Genomic DNA, 24,150 nt, shown 5'->3' on the forward strand with positions numbered 1-24,150 from the left:
AATAAGTTATGTTTTACATAAATCAATATACATTTAATAATATTAAACTGTACACATAAACAAAATACTTCTGTCTATTCACTGTATTGTATATATATAAAATATTAGATATTCATAGATTAAATATAAATTAGCAAAAAAAAAAAATAAATAACAAAATATTGAAACAATTAAGAGTCCAATACAAGCCACTTTTCGTTCAGATGTTCCATTTGTTTGGTTAGGATTGGGTTGCGGACACGCAGCTTGACTTCCAGTTTACCACCTACAACCTTTCGTCCATCCATGAGCTGTTCATTATACAAGAGTAGATGGTATTACTTTTTTTTCAAGAAGATATTTTTATTTGTTATACTTACATCGAACGTATCGTGGATGTCACATTTTGTTTCCAGTTGTTGTAATTTTACTGTAACAGTTCCAATTAGAATGTCCGAACGTAGAAATCCTCTGAAACAACATAGGGGCAGTATACGACTTAGTCCACAACAGTTTATACTGCATCTAATGCATATATAATAAATATTTCGATATTTGTTTTTGAATGTTTTATATGGAGTTCACAACGGACGAATGTGCACAAAATATTTTTAAATTGATTGAAATCTGACTAATGCACTATATTCAAATTTAATTTTAATCGTTCTCGTAACAATCAATCGATATAACTTGGGTGAACGTTTAATGGGTGGATTATTTATTATATTGTTTTGAGAAGATTGAAAATTCTGGGCAAATCTGGCACACATGTAAATAAGGTCCTCGCGTATTTATTTATTTTTTTATTTATTTCTATCAAAAAAATGCCGATTTTAATTAAAATGGCAAACCATACTACTCCACATAATAATTAAATCTTAATGACTATATTTTATAACATATAACAGTTATAAGTTTTAATGGTTAGCAAATAAATGACTACTAAAGTACATTGGGTAATAGTTCTTTTATATTGTAGTGGATTTTGTTTGCATAGTTTCGTTTAAATTTTTATAAAGTAGGTTAACCCGCTAAAAAGTTCTGATGTACAAGCCATTTTATAATTACGTTCAACAAACCCTATAAAGGCGAGTAGGTGGGTATTTTAATACGCAAAGCATTGAATTAGGTTCGAGCCATAAACGATTACACATTAATCAAATATATAATTTGTAAGCGCAGAAAAAAACGGAATATGAACATTTTATACATATACATCTTCTATTTTATGGTGGCGGTATAAACACAGAAGTTTCTACTGTTGCCAGCAAATTATATTACTAAAAAATACTATTTTCCAATGCATGTGTTGCATCGTACACCTAAGCAAGCAAAACGATATCTAAAGAGATTAAATAGTAAAAAATGTAGAACATTTTGGATTCTTGAATGTTCTGAATACCGTACTGGTACCCACAAACCAATACAAAATTCAACCAAATGAGCACAAAGCAAATTGGCTTTTGACCTTCTATAGGCGTTGTAACATACCCTACATTCTATATGGCCTCTAACTGATTAAGGTGCTAGTAAAGCAATAGAATATAAAGACATTGAAACACAAATGATCCAAATTTCAAATTGCACTTACCCTCTGGAATACACTTCAAATTTTACAGCCTGTCTTTTAAATATTCTTTGAAATTGTCTATTTCCACGCATAATTTCTATTTTGAAATGTTGATTATATTCTGGACTATCCGTGTCTTTTACCAAGGGAGTTTTTGTTTTGTATGTTTCATCCTAGATACAAAAGTGCGGAAACAACATTATATCGGGATAACATCGGAAACAGCGAGTACTTACATTTAAAAGTGGAAACTCCACTTTAACATATGTATCTACGTCTTTTGGATTAGGAACGTTATAGTTGAGACCGCGCACTACCACAATTTCAAGTTCATTGTCCGTTAAGTCGGTATTGCAGTGAACAATATTAAAACTTCTTTTTTCATAGTGGAATTTCGGCAATGGAAACTTCTTTCTTTTCGAATAGCGTACCAAATCTAAATCTTTTTGAACTGTTAAAGCTAAATTTTCAAAGCGATTCATTCCAGCTATATCTCCCATCGCCTTGTGGTGGTCTCTTGTATTTTTACACATCATCAGTTGTTTGGCCAATTGTTCTTCAATCCGAATGCCTATATCCGATATATCATCATCGGGATCACATTCCTCGGTTGAAACAATTGCAAACGACGCCTCAAGATTGTCCCTTTGAGACGGTGGGACTGGCAGCTAAAGGTATAAAAGATATAAATCTGAAATTATATGCAATACTTGTTGTCTTACTGTGTTCAAATCTACTGGTAATCCGCTACTGGCAGCATTTAGCAGTGCATCAAATCCTTTGTATATTTTGAGGTACTCCTTTGCCTGTTCAATTTCCCCTGCTTTCTTTGCATCTAAAGCCGCCAACTTAAACTCTTTTTGGCGTTCCAGCAATATTTTCATTTGTTGCTCGGCTAAATTGTTTTTATGTTGATTTCCGGAAGTACGAGTCGTCAGGTCATTTTGTTGTGGCGACTTCTTTTTTTCGGGCACAGGAGGTGCAGCTTTCGGTGTCATAGTTCCACTGGAAGGCGTGGATTCTGTTGGTGTTGGAACGGAAGGAGTTGCTGCGGGTGCAGCATTTTCCACTGGTAATGGACCAAATCCTGGTGGAACTGGTAATTCGTCGTATGGTACAGGTCGTCCATTCTTATATGCCTTAATAGCATCCTCGTATTGCTTGACAATTCGTCCAAACCGTCGGGCTTTGCTGGAATTTCCCTCCGCCTTTGCAGCTTCTTCTACGGATTTATATTTTTCTAGTCTCTGTTGTAAAGCTTCTAACATGTTACCACTACTTGAGGGGGCTAATGGCTCTGCTGGTGCGGCTTCAGGGACAGATGATGGTTGAGGTTCAGGTGGCTGCTCTGCCGCAGTTTGCATTTTCTCTATGAATTCTTTAAACTGTTCTGGAGGAGGCGGCATGTCACTAAGGTCTACTTCTTGGCCATCTTCACACATTTTGATAACAACATCGAATTGTTTAACTACCTTAAGGAACTGCAAGGCAGTGCTTGTGTCCCCAGAACGTTTTGATTGAAGTGCGGCAATTTTATATTCTTGTTGGCGTTGTCGCATATTTTGGATTAAGGGATTTGTGGGCTTGATGGATTCTTCATTTGAAGCATCATCTGGAGTAGTGGTAACCGATTCAGGAACGGGTACTGGTGGAGGTGGGGCTTTTCGCACAGGAGCCACTGGAGCTACTTCTTCGGTTACAGTTGTATTTCTTTCCGTTTCTTGTGAACTATTTTCATTTTTAGGTTTTACACTTACCTCAGGTGGTATATCCTCAGACTTGATATCTTTACCTGCATTAGCTTGTTTCAATAGATCATTAAGTGTTTTTAAGCCTCGACCAAATCGTCGAGCTTTAGCGCCTTCACCTGAGGACTTGGCATTTGATTCAGCTATCTTGTACATTTCTATGCGTTGCTTTATTATGTCAACGGTACTCAAAGTCGTAGTTGGTAAAAATAACTGTGGCTCACTAGGTTGGGAAACATCACTTTCTTTTGTATGTTCAGCAGTGTCAAGTCCTTCACTTCCACCCTGCTCCGTTTCAACGGGTTCGGCGATTTCATGCAACTCTCCCAAAAGGTCCGAATCATTCTCTATATCATCGTCGTCATCATCACTACCAATATCCTTCAAGCTGTCTGCTATCATTTTATCCAGATCACTTGGAGCAACTAACGTAGCTTTTGGCTTCGGTTTAATCTTGGGTTTGCCCCCTCCGCCAGCTATAGCTGCCAGCTCTGCCTCTAAGTCACTGTCATTTTCGTTGTCATCGCCGCCATCGAATCCTAAACTGGGATCAAAATCGTCTGGTATGTCGGTCAGTCCAAACTATAATAGAAAAAACATGACTCATCCTTGTATTGTTCGTCATAATTATATTGGCACTTTTCAGGCTATATTTGATTCCAAATACCCCAAATACCTGAGATAAGTTGTGATTTCTTCTTTTCGGAGCCTCCGGCTTCTTTCGGGCGAACATTTTTTGGTTTTTAGGTATTAATATATATATATTTTATCATTTATTTCGAAATTGCAAGATGTTTTTTTAGGTATTAATAATTACAATGCCGTTTCTAAAGTTTTGACGGCGTTGCGGAATTGACGAAATAGCATTGAAACGTAACTGATAAAAGCCAGAATCAAAACAAAGGCTTAGTGTATCTAAGGTCGAAAATCGGACGAATCGGGGAATCAAAACAAATGAAGCGATTAGGCACAACAAAAGCAGCTCATCACCGACCGACTGCAGAAACCTTCAAAGAAAAACGTTCCAACTGTTACGAGTCGGTAAAAGTCGAAAATCGATTTTGATCAAAAATCGAAAAGTCGACTTTTACTCTCGTAATTCATTAGTCGTAATATATAAGGGAACCCCACCCATTCTCGATTTTAATTATTCAAGATTTTCAATGGGCTGGTAAATCAATACCAATGCTTGTTAAGGACTAAGCAGAATGCTCGCGTTGAGCCATCCGTTGCGTTATGTGTTATCGAAAATACAACAACCACAAGGAAACGATAACACAAACGCTCAAAGTTGATGTGGGCTGCGTTTCGGAGTTAAATATATTTTAACTTTTTGCGTGCGTTAACGCGATAACAAAAAACACTCTGTTTAGCACTTTAAGGTTTGTAACCATGGTATAATAATAAAAGGTAACAGCAAGTGTTGTTGTACAAAAAACGATACAACAACCAAATGGAAATTTGTTGAAAAATGTAAAAATGTAAATGTAAATTTGACAGAAAAATGTAAACAAACAAATTATCATCAAATTATTTTGATTTTGAAAATGGAATATTTTCGAATTCTCAAAATAAAAATTGAAAAACATGAATGAAAATCTATCAAATTTATATTTCTATCGCTTCCACATCTTTCCTTTAATTGAGTCATTGCCATATATATGTGTAACACATATGACAATGCTGGGAATAGCGAGTAATTCCTTCAAGAAAGATTTGCTTCCTCAAACTTTCCCAGCAGGCAGATTGAGTAAATTGAATATGGGAGCACATTAATAAAGAACAATTTCAAATTGTATGCGTTCCCAATTTTCCTGTTGGGTGATTTTTAAAAAACATAATTTGTCAAATTCATATTGACACTAGTATTACGTTGGAATCAAATCAGCTGGGATTTGCTGTTACCTTTTATAATTGTACCATGGTTTGTAACTTTGCACATATATATATTTGAAGATTCAAAAGAGAAGAAAAATAATTTACAAAAAAATTTTGTTATTGCTTTGTTGTTGTTTTTTGTAATTAAAGAAAAGCCTATATTTTTTATGGCGGGCATAATAACTCCTCACTGGAACATCGGAATCCGAAAATTCCAACGGTGTTAGAAAGAGTACATGTCTGGCTCTCGTATGAACTAGGATTATTGACTTCGCTCTAAAATTAACAAAATGGCGAACCTTTGAAGAAATATTTTTGGAAAATCGCCGATTTTTGACCAAAGACCAAGTTAAAAAATAAGGAAGATCTTCACCGATTGGCTTTATCCTAGTTCATACGCTAGCTATACACTCACAGAGAAACGTGTAAAAATTTGGAATCGATTGGATTATTAGTTTTTGAGTTATTGTGTCCGCCATTCGCAAAGGAGAAAAACGCGTTTAAAGTTTGAGAAGCCCTTTAGCCGTCACTTCATGCTGACACAATAAATCGGCTATATTTTCAAGAGTTCTTGAGATTTTCACTTGAAATTTTGTAGGGACATTCTTGAATTAGTGTAGAATCGAATTAAAAAGTTGACCCCGAGAATGGGGGGGGGGTCCCCTTAAATGGATGTCATTATTTACAAATCAAACAATGTCATTATTTACAAATCAAATGGTCCAGCTACACATCATAAACTTCCAACTTGTCCAAGTTCACGTATCATATGCCGAACAAATGATACGAATAGGGGAGTTAAAAGAGAATGGCCGATAAAGAACCTGTTCCAGACAAATTGGACAAATTATGCCTATTTACGAATTGAGAGCCAATAACACAATTATGAAAATCAGCTGATAAAATTTTGAAAGCAAGGGATACATAAATTTACCACTCTCGTAAAATATATTAAAGATAAAATAATATGTTGAAAATTTTAGCATAGCTTTTTGTCCGGATAACAACGGGGTGATCTTCATATTTCTGGAAATACGGAGGTTTCTTCTGTTCATATGTCCTATGACATGATTACAGAAGGTAGTCTCATTTGAGAATTTTATGTTGTTAACCCTTTTTAATTTGGAACTCATCTATCAATTTAAAATAAAATAAAAAACAAATTCTATAAAATTTTATGTATGTCGATTGACATCTTTTCAATAAATTAAACAAAATATATTTTCTAAAGCTGAACATTGCTCTCAAGATTTAACCATTGTTGTTACATCTTATATTTATAACTTTTAGAGGCAGGGAACTTCAAAATATTTATAAATACTTCCTGTATCAATACATTGCCCTCTATCTGGAACTTGCCTAAAAATATATATATAATTAGTTTCTAATTTAATGAAACTTTGCATTGCTCACGAATTCTCCTCCATTTTCAGTAATTTTTATACAACTTAACTTCAAATTGAACTTTGAAAATTAAAAAAATGGTTTGAATAATGTTTTTGTTTGTTCATAAAACAGCTGATCAGAAAATGCTGAGTTTGCAAAATCTTACTGAATAAAATTCTTTCAGTAAACTCCAGTAAGTTTGTTGTTGTTGAACTGTAAAAATTGCTCTCTCACTTGACTCTTTTTTACTGGATTTTTGCGTAAACAGACAACATTTAGTAACAATTGTTACCAAATATCGAGTAAACATTAACGGAATCGCTCAGTGCACATATCGACTAACTCCATTTTTTGAAAAATCTTAAATGTTAATGTCCTCTAACACTTTATGTAGTTAAAACTATTTATATTTTTAGCTTTCCCGAATAATAGAGATAAATGGTCTGTTCCCGTACTGCAAGAATCTACTAGATTTTACTATTTTCTTCGATATCATAAAGGAAAATTCGTTATCGTAGTAAAAAGTAGTAGATTCTTGTAGTACGGGAACAGACCATAAGACTGTTAGTTAGTATACACAATATTTAATTTGCGCCACAAACATTTCCTTGCAAATTGAAAAATGTTTAACTATTGAAATTGTCATGCAATGTTTTGATTGAAAATTATAAAATACGTGCTAAACACAATAAAATTGCGTTTAGATTTACAATATCTGCACGATCTCAATGGTCAATTCCAAGAGAGACCAGCTGGATATCAGCTGATTCTCAAGTTTGTTGTCAAAGTCTATTATTGTGACTTGACATCCATTATCAAATATTGGATTTGTGAACAGAATTAAGGTAACGTATACGCTATGGAATCGTCATTTGAAATCGAGTAGATTTAGTAGTCTAAACGTGCTCTAAGTCTATTAATAATTTGCATGCCCTTTCGATTATTTTATTTGAAAACTATGGAATGTAAAAACAAACATGTGAAAACAGTTCCAGGTTTAGTTCATTGTGAGAATGTATTGTCACACATTTTGTACATTACTTTGGCATAACAAGCCACAGTATGAAAATTTTGTAATTTATAAGTTGGTATGGCCTACCTTGAATAATTGTACCATGGTTGATTCTATGACAAAAAAAATTCTGTGTATATTGTTACGTTCTTGGATTTTACTTAATCCCGTGCAGACGTTGTTTTATTTCCCGATACAGTTCGTACCAAATAAAACGCGGGTTCTTTCGGATTACGATTATTACAATGATTTTATTCACACAACTTTACTTTACTCGACGGTTTCAATTCGCGATCTGATTCACAACTGACTAACTGCCTTTCCATTTCCCCTATTTATATGAGCCTTGCTTGTCGCTACAGAAGTTTCTAGACGATCTGGTAACACCTAGATCACGAACAATCTACCAATGCAACACACATACAAACTTACATTGAGTGAACAATAGCAACAACACATACAAACTTTCATTGAGTAAACAATAACAACAACACATACAAACTTACATTGAGTAAACAATAACAACAACACATATACAGGCGAGGGGGTAACAAAGAAAGAGGAATTAAGCGATCATCAATGATGACGTTTAACAAGAATTGTACGACAATAACAAAATAGAAAATAAAAGAGGAAATGGAAGGATGTAGAAAAATCTATACAGTAGTTGTTGTTGTGAAGTTATTCGAATAAACTGCGTAGTAGAAATTTACGTTACAATTCAAATTCTTAAATTAACGGAATTCATCTAAATTAATCTTAAATCTAAAGTTATTTTCGTAACATTGCCCCCCGCTTAAGCCTGTTCGTCCCGAATAGGCACAGTTCCCGTTCCGTAGGGGGCCAGCCGCTCCAAATGTACAACTTTCATCTTCGACCTGGGACTGTCGCTCCTCTGGATGCGATAAACGACGTCATTTATTTTCGTGACAATCTTGTAGGGTCCTTCCCAGTGCGTTTGCAATTTGGGGCATAGTCCTTTTTTTCGTTGTGGATTGAACAATAGTACCAGTTGCCCTTCTTGAAACCCATCGGTATTTGCCGCTCGATCGTACCTTGCCTTTATGCGGTTGCTAACCATTTTTATTCGATGGCGAACTGCATCGTGGATTTTACTAAAAGAGTTCTGACTGTCTTCTTCTTGGTTCACATCGTCGTTTGGGGTAGCACCGAATATCAAATCCCCAGGTAGCTTTAATTCATTTCCGAACAGAACTTTGGCTGTGGTCCGGGATGTGGAATCATGAATGGCCGATCTATAAGCCAGTAAAAACTTTGGAATATGCTCATCCCAGTCTCGTTGGCCACTGTCCACCACTTTCCGTAGATGTTCTTCCAGGGTACGATTGAATCTTTCCACCATGCCATCTGATTGTGGATGTAGAGGCGTCGTTCTGGTTTTCTTGATTCCGTAGGAGTCACACATTTCCTTGAAGATCGCTGATTCAAAGTTCCTACCTTGATCGGAATGAACCTCCGATGGAACACCATAGCGACAAATCCAATTTTTGCTGAACACATCCACAATTGTCCTGGCTTCTTGATTTGGGATAGCATAAACCTCTGGCCATTTACTGAAGTAATCCATGACCACTAAGACATACCGGTTCCCAGAGTCGCTTGTGGGGAACGGTCCAGCTACATCCATTGCGATTCTTTCAAAAGGGGCTCCTGAATTATACTGCTGCATGTAGACTCGACTCTTCCGTGTTGGACCTTTAGCTCTTATGCACCTTTCACAATTGGCGATCCAGTCGGCAATGGATTTTTGACAGCCGACCCAGTAGAATCTCTGCTTTATCTTTTCAGCCGTCTTTGCTATGCCAAGATGTCCTCCACTTGGCCCATCGTGAAACTCCGACAAGACATCTCTTATTTTGGAGTCTGGGACGACGATCAAATTCCGGTGAGATTTACCGTCCTCACATTCCCATTTGCGCCTGTTCGTCCCGAATAGGCACAGTTCCCGTTCCGTAGGGGGCCAGCCGCTCCAAATGTACAACTTTCATCTTCGACCTGGGACTGTCGCTCCTCTGGATGCGATAAACGACGTCATTTATTTTCGTGACAATCTTGTAGGGTCCTTCCCAGTGCGTTTGCAATTTGGGGCATAGTCCTTTTTTTCGTTGTGGATTGAACAATAGTACCAGTTGCCCTTCTTGAAACCCATCGGTATTTGCCGCTCGATCGTACCTTGCCTTTATGCGGTTGCTAACCATTTTTATTCGATGGCGAACTGCATCGTGGATTTTACTAAAAGAGTTCTGACTGTCTTCTTCTTGGTTCACATCGTCGTTTGGGGTAGCACCGAATATCAAATCCCCAGGTAGCTTTAATTCATTTCCGAACAGAACTTTGGCTGTGGTCCGGGATGTGGAATCATGAATGGCCGATCTATAAGCCAGTAAAAACTTTGGAATATGCTCATCCCAGTCTCGTTGGCCACTGTCCACCACTTTCCGTAGATGTTCTTCCAGGGTACGATTGAATCTTTCCACCATGCCATCTGATTGTGGATGTAGAGGCGTCGTTCTGGTTTTCTTGATTCCGTAGGAGTCACACATTTCCTTGAAGATCGCTGATTCAAAGTTCCTACCTTGATCGGAATGAACCTCCGATGGAACACCATAGCGACAAATCCAATTTTTGCTGAACACATCCACAATTGTCCTGGCTTCTTGATTTGGGATAGCATAAACCTCTGGCCATTTACTGAAGTAATCCATGACCACTAAGACATACCGGTTCCCAGAGTCGCTTGTGGGGAACGGTCCAGCTACATCCATTGCGATTCTTTCAAAAGGGGCTCCTGAATTATACTGCTGCATGTAGACTCGACTCTTCCGTATTGGACCTTTAGCTCTTATGCACCTTTCACAATTGGCGATCCAGTCGGCAATGGATTTTTGACAGCCGACCCAGTAGAATCTCTGCTTTACCTTTTCAGCCGTCTTTGCTATGCCAAGATGTCCTCCACTTGGCCTATCGTGAAACTCCGGCAAGACATCTCTTATTTTGGAGTCTGGGACGACGATCAAATTCCGGTGAGATTTACCGTCCTCACTTTCCCATTTGCGATATAGGCAACCATCTTTTATAAGCAGACTGTCCCACTGGGCCCAATAGGATTTTAAAAGAGGGCTTTCGGAGGTAATTTCTTTGCGACTAGGTCGCTTGCCCGTTTCTATGGCCGAAATTATTTTGCCCAGAATGGGATCTCTTCGTTGTTCCGTCGACCAATCTTCACCTGACTCAAACTGCAATAGTCGGACATCAACTATATTCTCTTTACTGTCAGCCTTTGAGCAATGCCTGCCTTCTACCTTGCATGGCCGACGAGACAGGGGATCAGCATCACCGTGTTTTCCGCCTTTTCTGTGCTCGATTCTGTTTAACGGTGACTCATTGGTGGACTGTTGAGCCGCTCTTCTACCATCTTTCGTTGGAGGTGGTGACGATGACCTGGATCGTTTGCACTTAGCTCTGCATTCGCGCGCAATATGACCTGCTTTATCGCAGTTGTAGCATCTAACCCTGGACTTAGTCATCCTTACTAACTTTGCTTCTTTTATTACCCGCCTCATGGCGTCCTCGATCAAGTTAACGAGAGATTTGGGTTCGCAACATTCGGTCTCCAGTTGGCGAATATTGTGGGTCTGGGGCTTAACAATTATTCTTGCCGTCTCTTGGGCAAGGGCAAACGACACGGTTTCGGCAAATGACGTTTTTGGTGACGCATATGTTGCACATTTAATCTCAGGGTCACGTATGCCATTCACAAAGGTTTCGATTTTCATACGGTCCACCAATGGGTGATTCTCTCCTGGATACGCCATTAGCACCAAACGTTCCACCTCAGCTGCAAAGTCTTGTAACGTCTCGTTCGCCCTCTGTACTCTTCCCCTTAATTCCATAAGGTAGATGTTTTGTTTATGTTCGCCACCGTACTTACGTTCCAGTGCAGCAATAACATCTTCATAGTTGTTCCTAGAAGCGACAGGAATACTCTGTATAACATCAGCAGCACTGCCCTTCAATGCCAGAAGTAGTGCAACCGCTTTGTCGCTGTCGTTCCACGAATTTCTAGAAGCCACTGTCTCGACATTGAATGACGTAGAGCCGTCGAATACAGGAGGTTTGATTTTTAGCGTGTTATCAGGAACTCGCACCGGACCACCTTTGATTTCCAGTTCCGACATTTTCTTCTCCAGATTCGTAAACCTGTGGTCGTGGGCCAGAAATTTCTCATCCACAGACAGAATCTTCTCGTCGACCGACTGCACTTTCTTATCCAACTCTTTAATTTGGACCTCCGCGGTTTCCACTCTCCTTCCAATAACTTCTGTAATTTTCTCGAGTTTCTCGTTCATTATTCTCGAATTTTCGTCAAACATTCTACAATTCTCCGCCTTGAGTTCATCTAACTTTCTGGAATTCTCTTCGAACATTCGTCTCGAGTTTTCTTCTGACTTTCTGGAATTCTCTTCGAACATTCGTCTCGTGTTTCTGGAATTCTCTTCGAACATTTTAGCCAGCATTTCTCTGAAATCGTCACCCCTGGCAGCTACTGACGAGACTTCCCCACCGTTGGATTCGCCCATTTCCGATAAATCCACTTCATCCTTACTGTCAAACTCATATGTATTGATGTTCATACCACGGCGCTCGAACTCATCCAACAGACGTTTTTGGAGTTCAGCCTTGTTGCCAGTAGAGGACAATTCCAATTTATTCAGCTCCTTCTTCAAGTCTTCCACTCGTAGATCCTTAAACTTCATCGTAGTATTATCGTAATCTCACTTCCGACACCAATTGTTACGTTCTTGGATTTTACTTAATCCCGTGCAGACGTTGTTTTATTTCCCGATACAGTTCGTACCAAATAAAACGCGGGTTCTTTCGGATTACGATTATTACAATGATTTTATTCACACAACTTTACTTTGCACTTTACTTTACTCGACGGTTTCAATTCGCGATCTGATTCACAACTGACTAACTGCCTTTCCATTTCCCCTATTTATATGAGCCTTGCTTGTCGCTACAGAAGTTTCTAGACGATCTGGTAACACCTAGATCACGAACAATCTACCAATGCAACACACATACAAACTTACATTGAGTGAACAATAGCAACAACACATACAAACTTTCATTGAGTAAACAATAACAACAACACATACAAACTTACATTGAGTAAACAATAACAACAACACATATACAGGCGAGGGGGTAACAAAGAAAGAGGAATTAAGCGATCATCAATGATGACGTTTAACAAGAATTGTACGACAATAACAAAATAGAAAATGGAAGAGGAAATGGAAGGATGTAGAAAAATCTATACAGTAGTTGTTGTTGTGAAGTTATTCGAATAAACTGCGTAGTAGAAATTTACGTTACAATTCAAATTCTTAAATTAACGGAATTCATCTAAATTAATCTTAAATCTAAAGTTATTTTCGTAACAATATTTTTTCCACGACTAGACGACCTCATACTCTGGTCGAAAGGAGTAGGGATACGTAGTCGAGAGTAAAAGTCGACTTTCAGACATTTCGATTTTTGCCTCTGACTAAAAAGTTGACTTTTCGATTTTGTCAAACCTCCTCAAAGCGGGGTTTTACACTGTTGGTGATTGGTATTGGTCATGAGAGTTTTTTCTCTCTCTCATTGGTAAATTGGGAATAGAGTTGGAAAACATTGACACAGGTAGGAATAAAAAAGTACGAAAGGTACCTAAAATTTTATTTGAAATGATAATAAATCATAATTACCGAGATATATTTGCCAATATTTATACCAATCATTTGCGTAAATAATATATGTTATAATTTAAATAAATGTATTCACGAATAATAAAAATATCTACTTTTTGTTTTGGCACGTTTATGTAAATTCGTACCTTTTGTGAACAAAAAGTACGCTTGTTAAAAAATTAAAAATAGCGCAACTCTAATTACTATCAATTTACCAATGAGAGAGAAAAAATCTCAATCACCAACATTGTAAAACCCCGCAAAATCAATTTTTGATAAATTTTCGACTTTTAAGGGCTAAACAGAATGATCGCGTTGAGCGTTTTTTGTTATCGCGTTAACGCACGCAAAAAGTTTAAATATATTTAACTCCAAAGCGCAGCACACGTCAACTTCGATCGTTTGTGTTATAGTTTGCTTGTGGTTGTTGTATTTTCGATAACTCTGGTTCAACAGAGGTATGTATATGAAATTTCCAGCCGAAAGACGACTACTCCGAAAAATTTTCAAATTATAAGAAAATTCTGCTCGCGTCGCCCAATGTTCCACATGTCCATAGGTGAAAGTTTTAAACCTCCGGTATTATGTGTTTGTGATCAGCACCAAAAGGACCAAGTATGAAAATCGAAAGTCGATCTTGAAAAGTCGACTGCGATTTCCTCAAAGATCACAAGCAAGATCTATTAATAAGGTCACCAAGATAGCAATCGAAATCGGAAAACAGCTGTTTTTTCTCAAGTCTAATGTCAAAAATTTCGACTTTGTTTACGTTCTCATAATGGAAGTCAATTCACAATAATGCATTTTGACAGCAAACTTGAGAGGTATCGATAATCAGCTGGTCTCCCTTGGTGACCTCATTTATAGGCCATGATCACAAGTCGACTTCGACTTTTTTACACTTTTCAATACAGAAAGTCGATTAATCGATTAGTCGAAAGTCGATTTACTTATCCCTAATCATAATTTGCACCATTTTGAGTTCATCTTTATCGTCAATTTTGTCTTCTCCTCCCATTCGTTAGCAGGTGGAACGTTTTTCAATTTTTTCAGTCGTCGTTTTTATTTTAGCTCCGTTCCAGACCAGAACCTAATAGAATCTAGTTCTAATTAATTTTTTTTTTATTTTATTACCGTGGAAAAAATATTGAGTTGGCCTAGCTAACTTTTACATGGTTTATTGTATTAGCCAAAAACGGGCTATACAGGAAAGCAGAGAGCAAACAAGTAAGTGCGTGTGCATCGCACACGCATTTGTGCAAAACAGAACATTAAAATAATGTAGTGATTGTGAAACTTGTCTTTTAGAGTCATCCTTTCAAACCCCAATCACGGTCGGTTGCCACCTGTAACATACAGACCTCACAATGGAAGAAGTGTCTTTGACGGAAACTGAAAGTCGCTATTACGGTGATTTGTTCTTGTGCTGTGATGAAGAAAAAACGGGCAAAATACCGATGCTTAAAGCATCGGAGTTGTTTCGTTCAGCAAATCTTTCTAATGAAAAAATACTTGAGGTACATGTTTTTTTATGTCGGAATCAATTAGTTTAAATGAGTTTTATTTCCACTGGATTTTATAGATTATATCCCTAGCCGGTATTCCAGATACTGCCATTCACGTTTCACGAGCGCAATTCTACTCTTGCCTAAAATTGATTGCTGCTCATCAAGCGTCAATGCAATTACGACAAGAATTAATAGCTGCTTCTGTTCAATTGCCGTTACCTCGTTTTAGTTGGAACGACAACGGCAGCAAGTTGGAAGTTAGCAGCCACCAGCAGCACCATCATGCAATTCCTCCTCCACCCGTTACAGACCGACGGAATTCATTGCAACGACGAACGGATTGGACTGATACCAATCCATTAGGATCACGGCGGAACTCATCCACGACCCACCCACAGAAAAGTGAAGCTTGTGCTGCAAGTTCGGATTTACAAAGTACTGATTCAGAAGTTGAACAGTGTGAATCTAGTTGTGGCGGAGAGGAGGGTATTAAGGGAACCATAATTCATTCAAAGGTAATTTATACATTATACAGACTATATTAAAGGTTTAATATATTCGACTCTAAATACTCGTCGGAGAACCAATAAAGTATGTTTATTCTGGACCAGAGCTAAATGCTACGTTTTTACATGTCCGAGACGTATTTTTTGGCATTTTAATTATGTTCTGGGAGAAAAACAGTAAATGCATTGGGATTGACATAGCCTTCTTCATTATTAGGCACAAAAATTCGTTATACCTATTGCTAACCGCAACCTGCTTCATTTCTGAACTATACAGGTTTTATATTTAGATATAGGGACTCAAGAACACAGAACAACTACTAAAGTAAGTATTATTAATGATATTCTCATTTTGAACATTTAATAACTAAGAAATCAGTTTATCTTTCATTGAAATTATTCTTATGTGTTCGCAAACATTTACAAGAGCCGGGGGCGGGATACAGTACATTTTACATTCGAGAAGGTTGGAAAAAACTTCGAACCTTTGGGCACATACAAAATAAAAGCAGCCATACAGAAATGTTTGTATAAATTGAATAATTGTATATATATATATATATATATATATGTAAAATTTTCTTAAATAAGCATGTTGTCTTGTTTTGGAGGACAATTAAGTATACCAACAGTCATCAATTAGACCTGTATGTAAAATCTTATGAAATGCATTTTTGCTAGCTAATTTAAAGAATGCTGCAATTTTGAACAATTTGGTATTTCGTGTTGACCACATACGTACATTTCATTTATGTGTCATTTTAGCACCATCGTGGTGGTGGTTCCCCAGAAGCATGGAGTACCAACAGCGACAGTCCTACTCCTACACCTACAAACACTGAACGGCCATGGGCTAAGGAAACTTTGTGGCAAGGTTTACTAGGCGATGAACATCGTCAACTTTTGGGTACTGAAGAAGAGTCTTCAGATCGACATAGTAGTGATGACGACGATGAAGACGATAATGAGACGGATTTGGAAGCGGTCTATCAAATAACACCGGAGCAACGTGAATACTATTTTAATCAATTTAAATCAGTACATCATGATACCAAGGGACTCTTGTCAGGACAAGCGGCACGGTTAGTCTTAATAACTTTTATGGATCGCTTTTCACATAATCTTCATAAAACTAAAATATTTTCAGTGTATTTTTCGAGAAATCTCGGATTCCTGTTGAAGAGTTACGTCATATCTGGCAACTGTGCGATGTTACACGGGACGGAGCTTTAAGTTTAGCAGAGTTTACAGCTGCGATGCATCTTGTTGTCCTACGTAGAAACAATATACCATTGCCGGCAACATTACCGCAGTGTCTACATCCAACTGTCTTGCAGCGTACAACGCTGGCCAACCACATGTTGACACAGGAACCGGCAGAGGCCGATCTTTTGCACTTGGATGAAGACGAGGAAGACAATACTGATAATACCATTGTAGGAATGAACACTGGGATGAGTTTAACAGGGAATTCTGTAAATAGTGTACGTATCCTGAATGAGAACGCAGTTATGAACATGAGTACTCTTTCTGCGTCTTCACAGGTATGGGTTTTAGTCAAAATTATAGTTAACAGCATTAAAGTATGTACAATTTTGCAGGCGAGTGCAAGCTCACGACAATATGTTACTACAACTACAAAAAACCCGCATTCCCTCTCTCCACCAACCATACCACCGCCGCCACCTGTTAAAAATCGAAGTATTTCAAATTCTCCAAAAATGGAGCAGCCTACGACTTCACCTCCACTTAATATTTCAAGTTCGAAGCCAATCTATAGCACAAGTAAAGATAGCTCATTGTGGTCAACAACCGTAGGAAATGATGAACCTTTGCAGCTTGTTACGACTACAGTAAGTTACATGAATTTAATGGAATTTGTTCATTGCCAAATGAACAATATGGGAGTAAACATATTTGTCCGGCAAATTGTTTCTATTTGTATGTCCTTTGAATTAGAATTTGCATTCTTTCGCAGGACACACAGCCAAGTCAGTGGACCAAATTTAATGAATCTCCCACATCAAATGTATCTAGTCCCGGTCCGAAACCCGTTAATTTTGATATGCAACGCACTGCACAGGCTGTTGTCTCAGATCCACAAATTTTGCATCCAGTGCCATTAAGAGTAACTCCAGTCGGTTAGTTATCCTCAATATTTTGTATGTCCAAAGAAATTTGATATTAATCCAAATATATGTAGGTGGCGTCGTAACCACTAATGCTGCCGTTGCCTCAGCAATTGACAAACATAATCTTGAGTCATCGGCGGACAGTGTTCATACTTTGCGAGAATCAAGTCCGAAATCATCAGCATTTGCATCGAGCAATACTTCACAACATCGTGATTCGTTGCAGAACAGTGATTTAAGAGCTATACAACGTCCGCAAGCTAAAAAAATACCGCCTAAAAATATTGGCGCTATTCCACCCCCTCCTCAGCGAGAACCTGCAACGGTAGCTACAGTTGCAGCATCGAACATGACTGCCCATGTTGCTGACAATAGTTCCTCGTCGGGGGGAGCAAATATTTTGTCGACGTCAATGCTAATCAGCAAAAAAGATCCACCGCCTCTACCACCACCACGTCCTCACAGGCACGGACGAAGCAGCAGTTTGGATTTGAATAAGTTTAAAATCGGAACGCCAAGTGGACCCCAGCCAGAGGTAAGTCTTTGAATATATTTTCATAGTAACTCATATTATAAACATTTTTCTGTTTCATGGTTATGATTTCGAAAATGAAGATTATGGCACAAGCTAGTTTTGACCTGCAAACATCTACAGGTTTCGCAGATTTTGCACAATTTCCCGATGACAATCTAACTGCAAATGTTGTAAGTCGACGCTTGCAAAAACAATATATTTACGATCATACACACTAAAATTCTGTACAAGTCTTAGAAGTTCCCGAAGCAAATTTCGTTACAAATCGTTTAAAACTTATTAACTTTCCGAAAATTTGATACCCTTTTGTAATTTTTTTAATTGAATACAAAATTGGCGAATCGTTGCTAAGATTGTAGATTAATTCAGTGGTACCAGGGTCAAAAACATTTTTGGTGTGACCCAACTCATATTGCATTAACATATAATTTCAAGGGATTGGGTAAATAACATACGATACGTGCTTAATATTCTAGTGTTTATTTCAAAGCTACATAAAAATTTATAAGGTCCCAGTGACAATATCTAAACATATGAATTAATCTACAATTTGGTTGCAACTAAAATTATTCCCAACACATTTTATCAGATATTTTCCCTAAGAAATATATGTACATTAAATTGATTTATTTTCCACCCGCTATAGAACTCTGATCCACAACAAATGTATTCCTTGCCACCACAACCGTCAACTACTGGTCGTGGTCTTCCACCAGCTGCCGTATCTTTACCTCCAACAAGGTTTTCACTGCAATCCAATCAACGAGTGTCGGCTTTTGAAGTGTATCGTAAGCCAAATACGCCACGCAATTCTCAATCCCCAAAACCTATGGCCGCTACCAACTCTGCGGCTGCGTCACAAATGCCCCCTCCGATACCACCACCATTTGGGTCAGCTGGAGCCACAGCACTTACAACTCTTCCCAATTCGGATTTATATGAAAAAAGGGTAAATGCAATTAGTGAAACGCTTCGACATGTATCGTTCAAACAGGAAAGTAACAACAATATGACTGATGTATTGCGGCATTTGCGCGAACAAAATAATCTTTTATTGCGACTTTGTAATGATCTCAGCGACGAATTACTTACCGTACAAACGCGCAAAGAAGAAATGAGACTTCAACTGGAAGCTTCAACATCGATGGTAGGTAATGACGGTGTTGTGGGATTTCCGCCGTCAATGACTGCAGCAACAACAACAGCATCAAACACAAACTTGGGTACACAAATTGGCCTATGTGTTCGTACAGGATCTTCAATATCGGCACCTGTTACAGCTAATGTTACCGGTGGCTCAGGAAGCTCGGGCGTCCATTCTAATGTTTAGGCAGCTTAAATTGTTATCTACAAAGATACGATGTTATTACTTGCTAGATTCGATGTTGTTTGTTAATGAAACTCGATACAATACATATTTTAAAACAAATATTGAAATTATTTAAAAGAAACACTTATACTATGTATGTTTACAATAATAGAAACTACAAATTAATCGCAACACATTCAAACACCCATGTAGAAACGTACAGACATACATACATACACACATAATCAAGAAAATACGCAACTTCAAAGGTCGTTGACATCTAGGCTCTAAAGCCTACTTAAGTTAAAATAATAAGTACATATATAAATATATACTACATATACGTTGACATGCTGGAACATTATCATCATATTCATCATCGGGAAATGTTTGTATACGATGTGTATTACAAGCAAGTAAGCAGCAAAACATATTTACCTACGTACATGTAAATGTATAAATTGTTATTTATTCATAATTATTTATTACTGTAATATTATTAACTACTAATGTTTCTCATACAAAACGAAAACCTAAAGATATCTCTGAAATCAACTCAATTTATGATCCATTACAAGCACACGCGTCAAGTGAATATACACACATGCATAATCTCCTTTAAAAATTCCACAGCGCTGGTATACCTTGTGTTATTATCTGTAAAACGAAAAGGATATCACAGGCGAACGGAAGAATAACATTGTATTTTTCTACTATAACAACAATAACAAACAATTCAAATTCCTTATTAAAATATATATATTTTTAGTATGTTAAATCTACTTATTAACAATCACAAAACAAACAAATTATCGACACATTGTATTAGTTGAATAGAACTATTCATTCCGGAAATGAAGAATTTTGTTTCAAATATTCACACTTTTTGATTTTTTTTTAACTACACAAAACATAAATGTATTTTAATTTTTTATGTTATTATAATGATACAAAAAATAAAGTATGCGACTAAAAACTCAACCCAAGTATGTGTTAATATGTATTTGAAGTATTAATTCCATAGCGTGTTTGTCAAATGAAATCCTATGGAATTTATATTTCGTATATATAAATTTAAATGAACATTTGGGCATGTTCATAAATTCAGTACTGCGCTGCATATTATGCGCATTATGTTCAAAAATGCAAACAATGGCAACACTGCGAATGTTACATGTTCAAAAATGCAATACAGCAGTTTATTATGTGCAAACGACTGCCAATACTAATCCCAAAAATGGTAATGCAATGAAAAAATAAATTCAAAGAAAGAAATGTGCAAATAAAAACATGATGCACATCTGATTAGCTAAAGCATTGCATAATAATCATATGATGCAGCACAGTTCTGCATTTATGAATAGGTCCTTTATTCTAGATATTCCCTAGGGAGAAAATTTTCTAGTGAAAAAATTCTTTAATCGCATAAGCCATCGTTTACATCAAAAAACTGGGGGCACATTATGACAGTCGATATCGAGTTGTTTCGATCGATGTTATTCAATTTCGTATAACCGCCCTGGATATCGAAAACATTTTGTCGATATGTCCGTGGGTTTGCTCATAGCTAAAAAAGGAGTCGAAAACAGAAAAACCAACAACAAGCTGAAAGCCGAGGATCGAAGGCGGAATGGACTTAATATATATTACAATAAATCCTTCTGCATGTATTCAAATAGGTTATATCGCATAATAAACGCTATGCAATATAACCTATTAACATCAGAACGTACAACCAACAAATTGAACACCTTGGGTCGAAAGAGTGTGCTGTGACAAGATTCATTGAAATTAAATAATCAGCCTTATTCTGACATCAATTCCCCGTGAATTTATTCGCTCTTCTCATCAAAGCAGCAGTGCCCTAAATAGGTAGTCGGTGTCAAATTTGTCACACACGCGATTATAAAAAGATCATTATTTTCAAATCAAAGCAGCAGTGCCCTAAATAGGTAGTCGGTGTCAAATTTGTCACACACGCGATTATAAAAAGATCATTATTTTCAAATATAAAAAATTGTACATCATTCTGCTGAGAATTATATATACATATATATATATATTTCCTATCAAATAAAGCTATGGGAAAAGCTACGGTCCTAACACGGAACCCTGTGGTACACCACATGTAACAGGAATAGTCATAGAAGACATACAAATTGTGATCTACCAGACAAGTAAGATGCAACAAGCTTACAAGCAGTTAAGGAAAAATTAAACTCATTTTTAAGCTTTAATATTAATTGTTCATGTACAATAGTATTACACGCTTTAGTTAAATCTAAGGAAACGACAATAGTATTATTATTTCGATTGGTATTGTTTCTAATCATATCTGTCAAATAAAGTAAACTTGCAGTACTATGATTTTTACGAAAAGCAAACTGGTATTTAGAAATTTGGACGCTCAAACGTTCCAAAATCTGACTCTATACAATTTGCTCACACACTTTCGACAATACCGGTAAAATAGAAATAGGTCTGAGATCTTCTGGACCATTAACAATATGGGCTTTGGGAATTGGAACGACACGAGCTTTCTTCCAAAGGGTCGGATACAGCGACGATGTTAAAATTGTGTTTATCAGATCAAGAATCATATCAGAAATATATGGAAAAATAAGTTTTATGAAATCAATAGGTATTCCATCAATGCCAATGGATTAAGATTTAATATTATTTAGAGCAATAACCACATCATCAATATCAACACAACTAAAAGAAAATACGTTATATGATTCACCGAAATCACGAGTAGCCAAATTCTTTGATACAAATGAACTGTTTAAAGTATTGACATCAAAATTGGAAACTATGTCATCACAACCCGTACATCCCGCACCCCTAAGAAAACACCAGAAACCAGTAGAACCCATGTAATTAAATTTTTTCGAAAAATATCTTCTGCGCTCACGTCTAATGATTTATTTGGCTTTATTTCCAAAACTTACAGTACACTTTCCAATTGCCGCTATTCTTATTTTGTTGGTATGCTGTGAATGCCAAATCGCGAAGCGATCGGGCTAAAGTAATCCGATTTGCATTTATCCAATTGTCATCAGATCTAATTTTTCTGCGTACAGTAGGAACTAAGTTAAATAAATCAGAAAAAAATCTTTGCATCACCTGATACCAATTCAATGAAAAGGGATTCGCATTTTCCCAGCACCGAAGATTTGAATACTATTTCATAACTAATTCATTTCATAATATACATGCCAACACCACCACCTCTTGAGTCTATACGATCATTCCTGATAAATGTATACCCAATTATATCAACTGCACGGCTTGAAACTTCTGGCTTAAGCCACGTCTCCGAAACAGCAACAATATTAAATTTGGATTCATATATTATTGATTTGAGTTCTTGAAATTTAGTGGTATTTGCTGATGGCCTAATACTACGACAATTTAAATGTGTAATATTAAAGTTATGAGACTGCAAGACCGAGTTAATGAAAAAGTTTTTGCTTATCACTGGCCCAAGATTTGCGCTAAAACACATAAAAAATAAGAAACGTAGATATAGAGGGGAACCCTATATATGAAACTAAATCTATTTTATTATAACTAAACATTTCACAAAAAGAAATATAATATATCAAACTCTAACACAGCTGATCGATAAATTCATAAATGAGATTCAAAATTAATAAAATAATTAAATATAATAAATACGTGAACAACAGCAGCATATCACTCTCTTTCAGCATCATGAAGTAGTGCAGCACATTGACTGGCATTACATGTGTCATCTCTACCATCAGCAAACAACAAGAGGTGTGTCTGGTTACTTTTCCAATAACATTTATTCAGTAAGTTCTAGTTCAGAGAGTAAGCCTTTCTTGCTCTCTTTTGCGATAATACTGAAAAAAGTAAACAGACAACATTTAGAAAGATTTAGCAAATAAACAGCTGATTCAAGAAAACATTTGATGTTCGCCAAAATAAGCAACAAACAAAGGACGAACACAATTATTTGTATTGTATTTAATATTAAAAAATAAATGAATAATAAAGAAAAAATTATCTGGTATGTTCCCCGGGAACATTTAAGCTCCCTGCATCAGTACATTGCCCTCTATCTGGAACTTGCCTAAAAATATATAAGGAATTAGTTTCTAATCTAATGAATCTTTGAATTACTTGCGAATTTTTATCCATTTTCTGTAATTTTTATGCAACTTAACTTCAAATTGAACTCTGCAATTTAAAAAAATGTTTTAAATAATTTTTGTGTTTGGTCATAAAACAGCTGATCCAAAGATGGCTGAGTTTGCAAAATCTTACTGCACAAAATTCTTTCAGTAAACTCCAGTAAGTTTGTTGTTGTTCAGCTGTCAAACTTGCTCTCTCAATTGACTCCCTTTTGCTGGATTTTTGGGTAAACAGACAACATTTAGTAACATTTGGTAACAATTGTTACCAAATATCGAGTAAACAGACAGATCTAAGATTAAGATTATCGGTATTTAAAATTTTAAATTTCAACGTTTAAACGACGTATTTGTTTGCAGATAAAATTAAAATTGGCAGCTGCTGGTGAAAAATGAGCATTAAGATACACACGGGCATTCAGATTTCCACCCAAACCATTTAATATGTCAGAGACCTTAAAAATGCGAGTCTTTAATACTATCTCATATGACAATCACGCTTTACAACCTTGTTAAATTTCACCAATATTTGCTTTCTTCGATTAATATAGAACACTTGATTTATATCAGCACTTGTAATTGGAATATTGTAGAATGTCCCGAAAGCTATTACAGGTGTTTCCAAGTCGTCCAAACCTTCAGGCAGGCCTCCAATCAGTATGCCAGAA

At 36.7% G+C, this 24,150-nt stretch overlaps 3 protein-coding genes across 3 annotated transcripts in view; 1 reads left to right on the plus strand and 2 right to left on the minus strand.

Moving 5' to 3' along the window:
* LOC133331800 (embryonic polarity protein dorsal-like) overlaps positions 1-24,150 on the minus strand; it is a 199,983-nt gene that overhangs the window by 125,483 nt on the left and 50,350 nt on the right. The window lies entirely within an intron of this gene.
* On the minus strand, positions 171-4,030 carry LOC133331789 (coiled-coil and C2 domain-containing protein 1-like). The gene is made up of 6 exons (XM_061540160.1): positions 3,974-4,030; positions 2,272-3,879; positions 1,786-2,217; positions 1,571-1,722; positions 360-450; positions 171-290 (listed from the first exon to the last, which is right to left on the minus strand). Exons 1-6 carry the CDS (start codon positions 4,028-4,030, stop codon positions 171-173), a joined length of 2,460 nt encoding a protein of 819 aa, XP_061396144.1.
* Positions 14,620-19,438, plus strand: LOC133331790 (ralBP1-associated Eps domain-containing protein 1). Its single transcript, XM_061540162.1, has 10 exons — positions 14,620-14,849; positions 14,915-15,328; positions 16,115-16,428; positions 16,494-16,890; positions 16,948-17,199; positions 17,325-17,487; positions 17,550-18,013; positions 18,094-18,183; positions 18,660-19,164; positions 19,219-19,438. Exons 1-10 carry the CDS (start codon positions 14,700-14,702, stop codon positions 19,341-19,343), a joined length of 2,874 nt encoding a protein of 957 aa, XP_061396146.1. The 5' UTR covers positions 14,620-14,699; the 3' UTR covers positions 19,344-19,438.

The sequence above is a fragment of the Musca vetustissima genome, unplaced genomic scaffold (assembly GCF_032173495.1).
Source record: "Musca vetustissima isolate MV318-11 ecotype Yass unplaced genomic scaffold, APGP_CSIRO_Mvet_v1 utg1603, whole genome shotgun sequence".
Classification (NCBI taxonomy): domain Eukaryota; kingdom Metazoa; phylum Arthropoda; class Insecta; order Diptera; family Muscidae; genus Musca; species Musca vetustissima.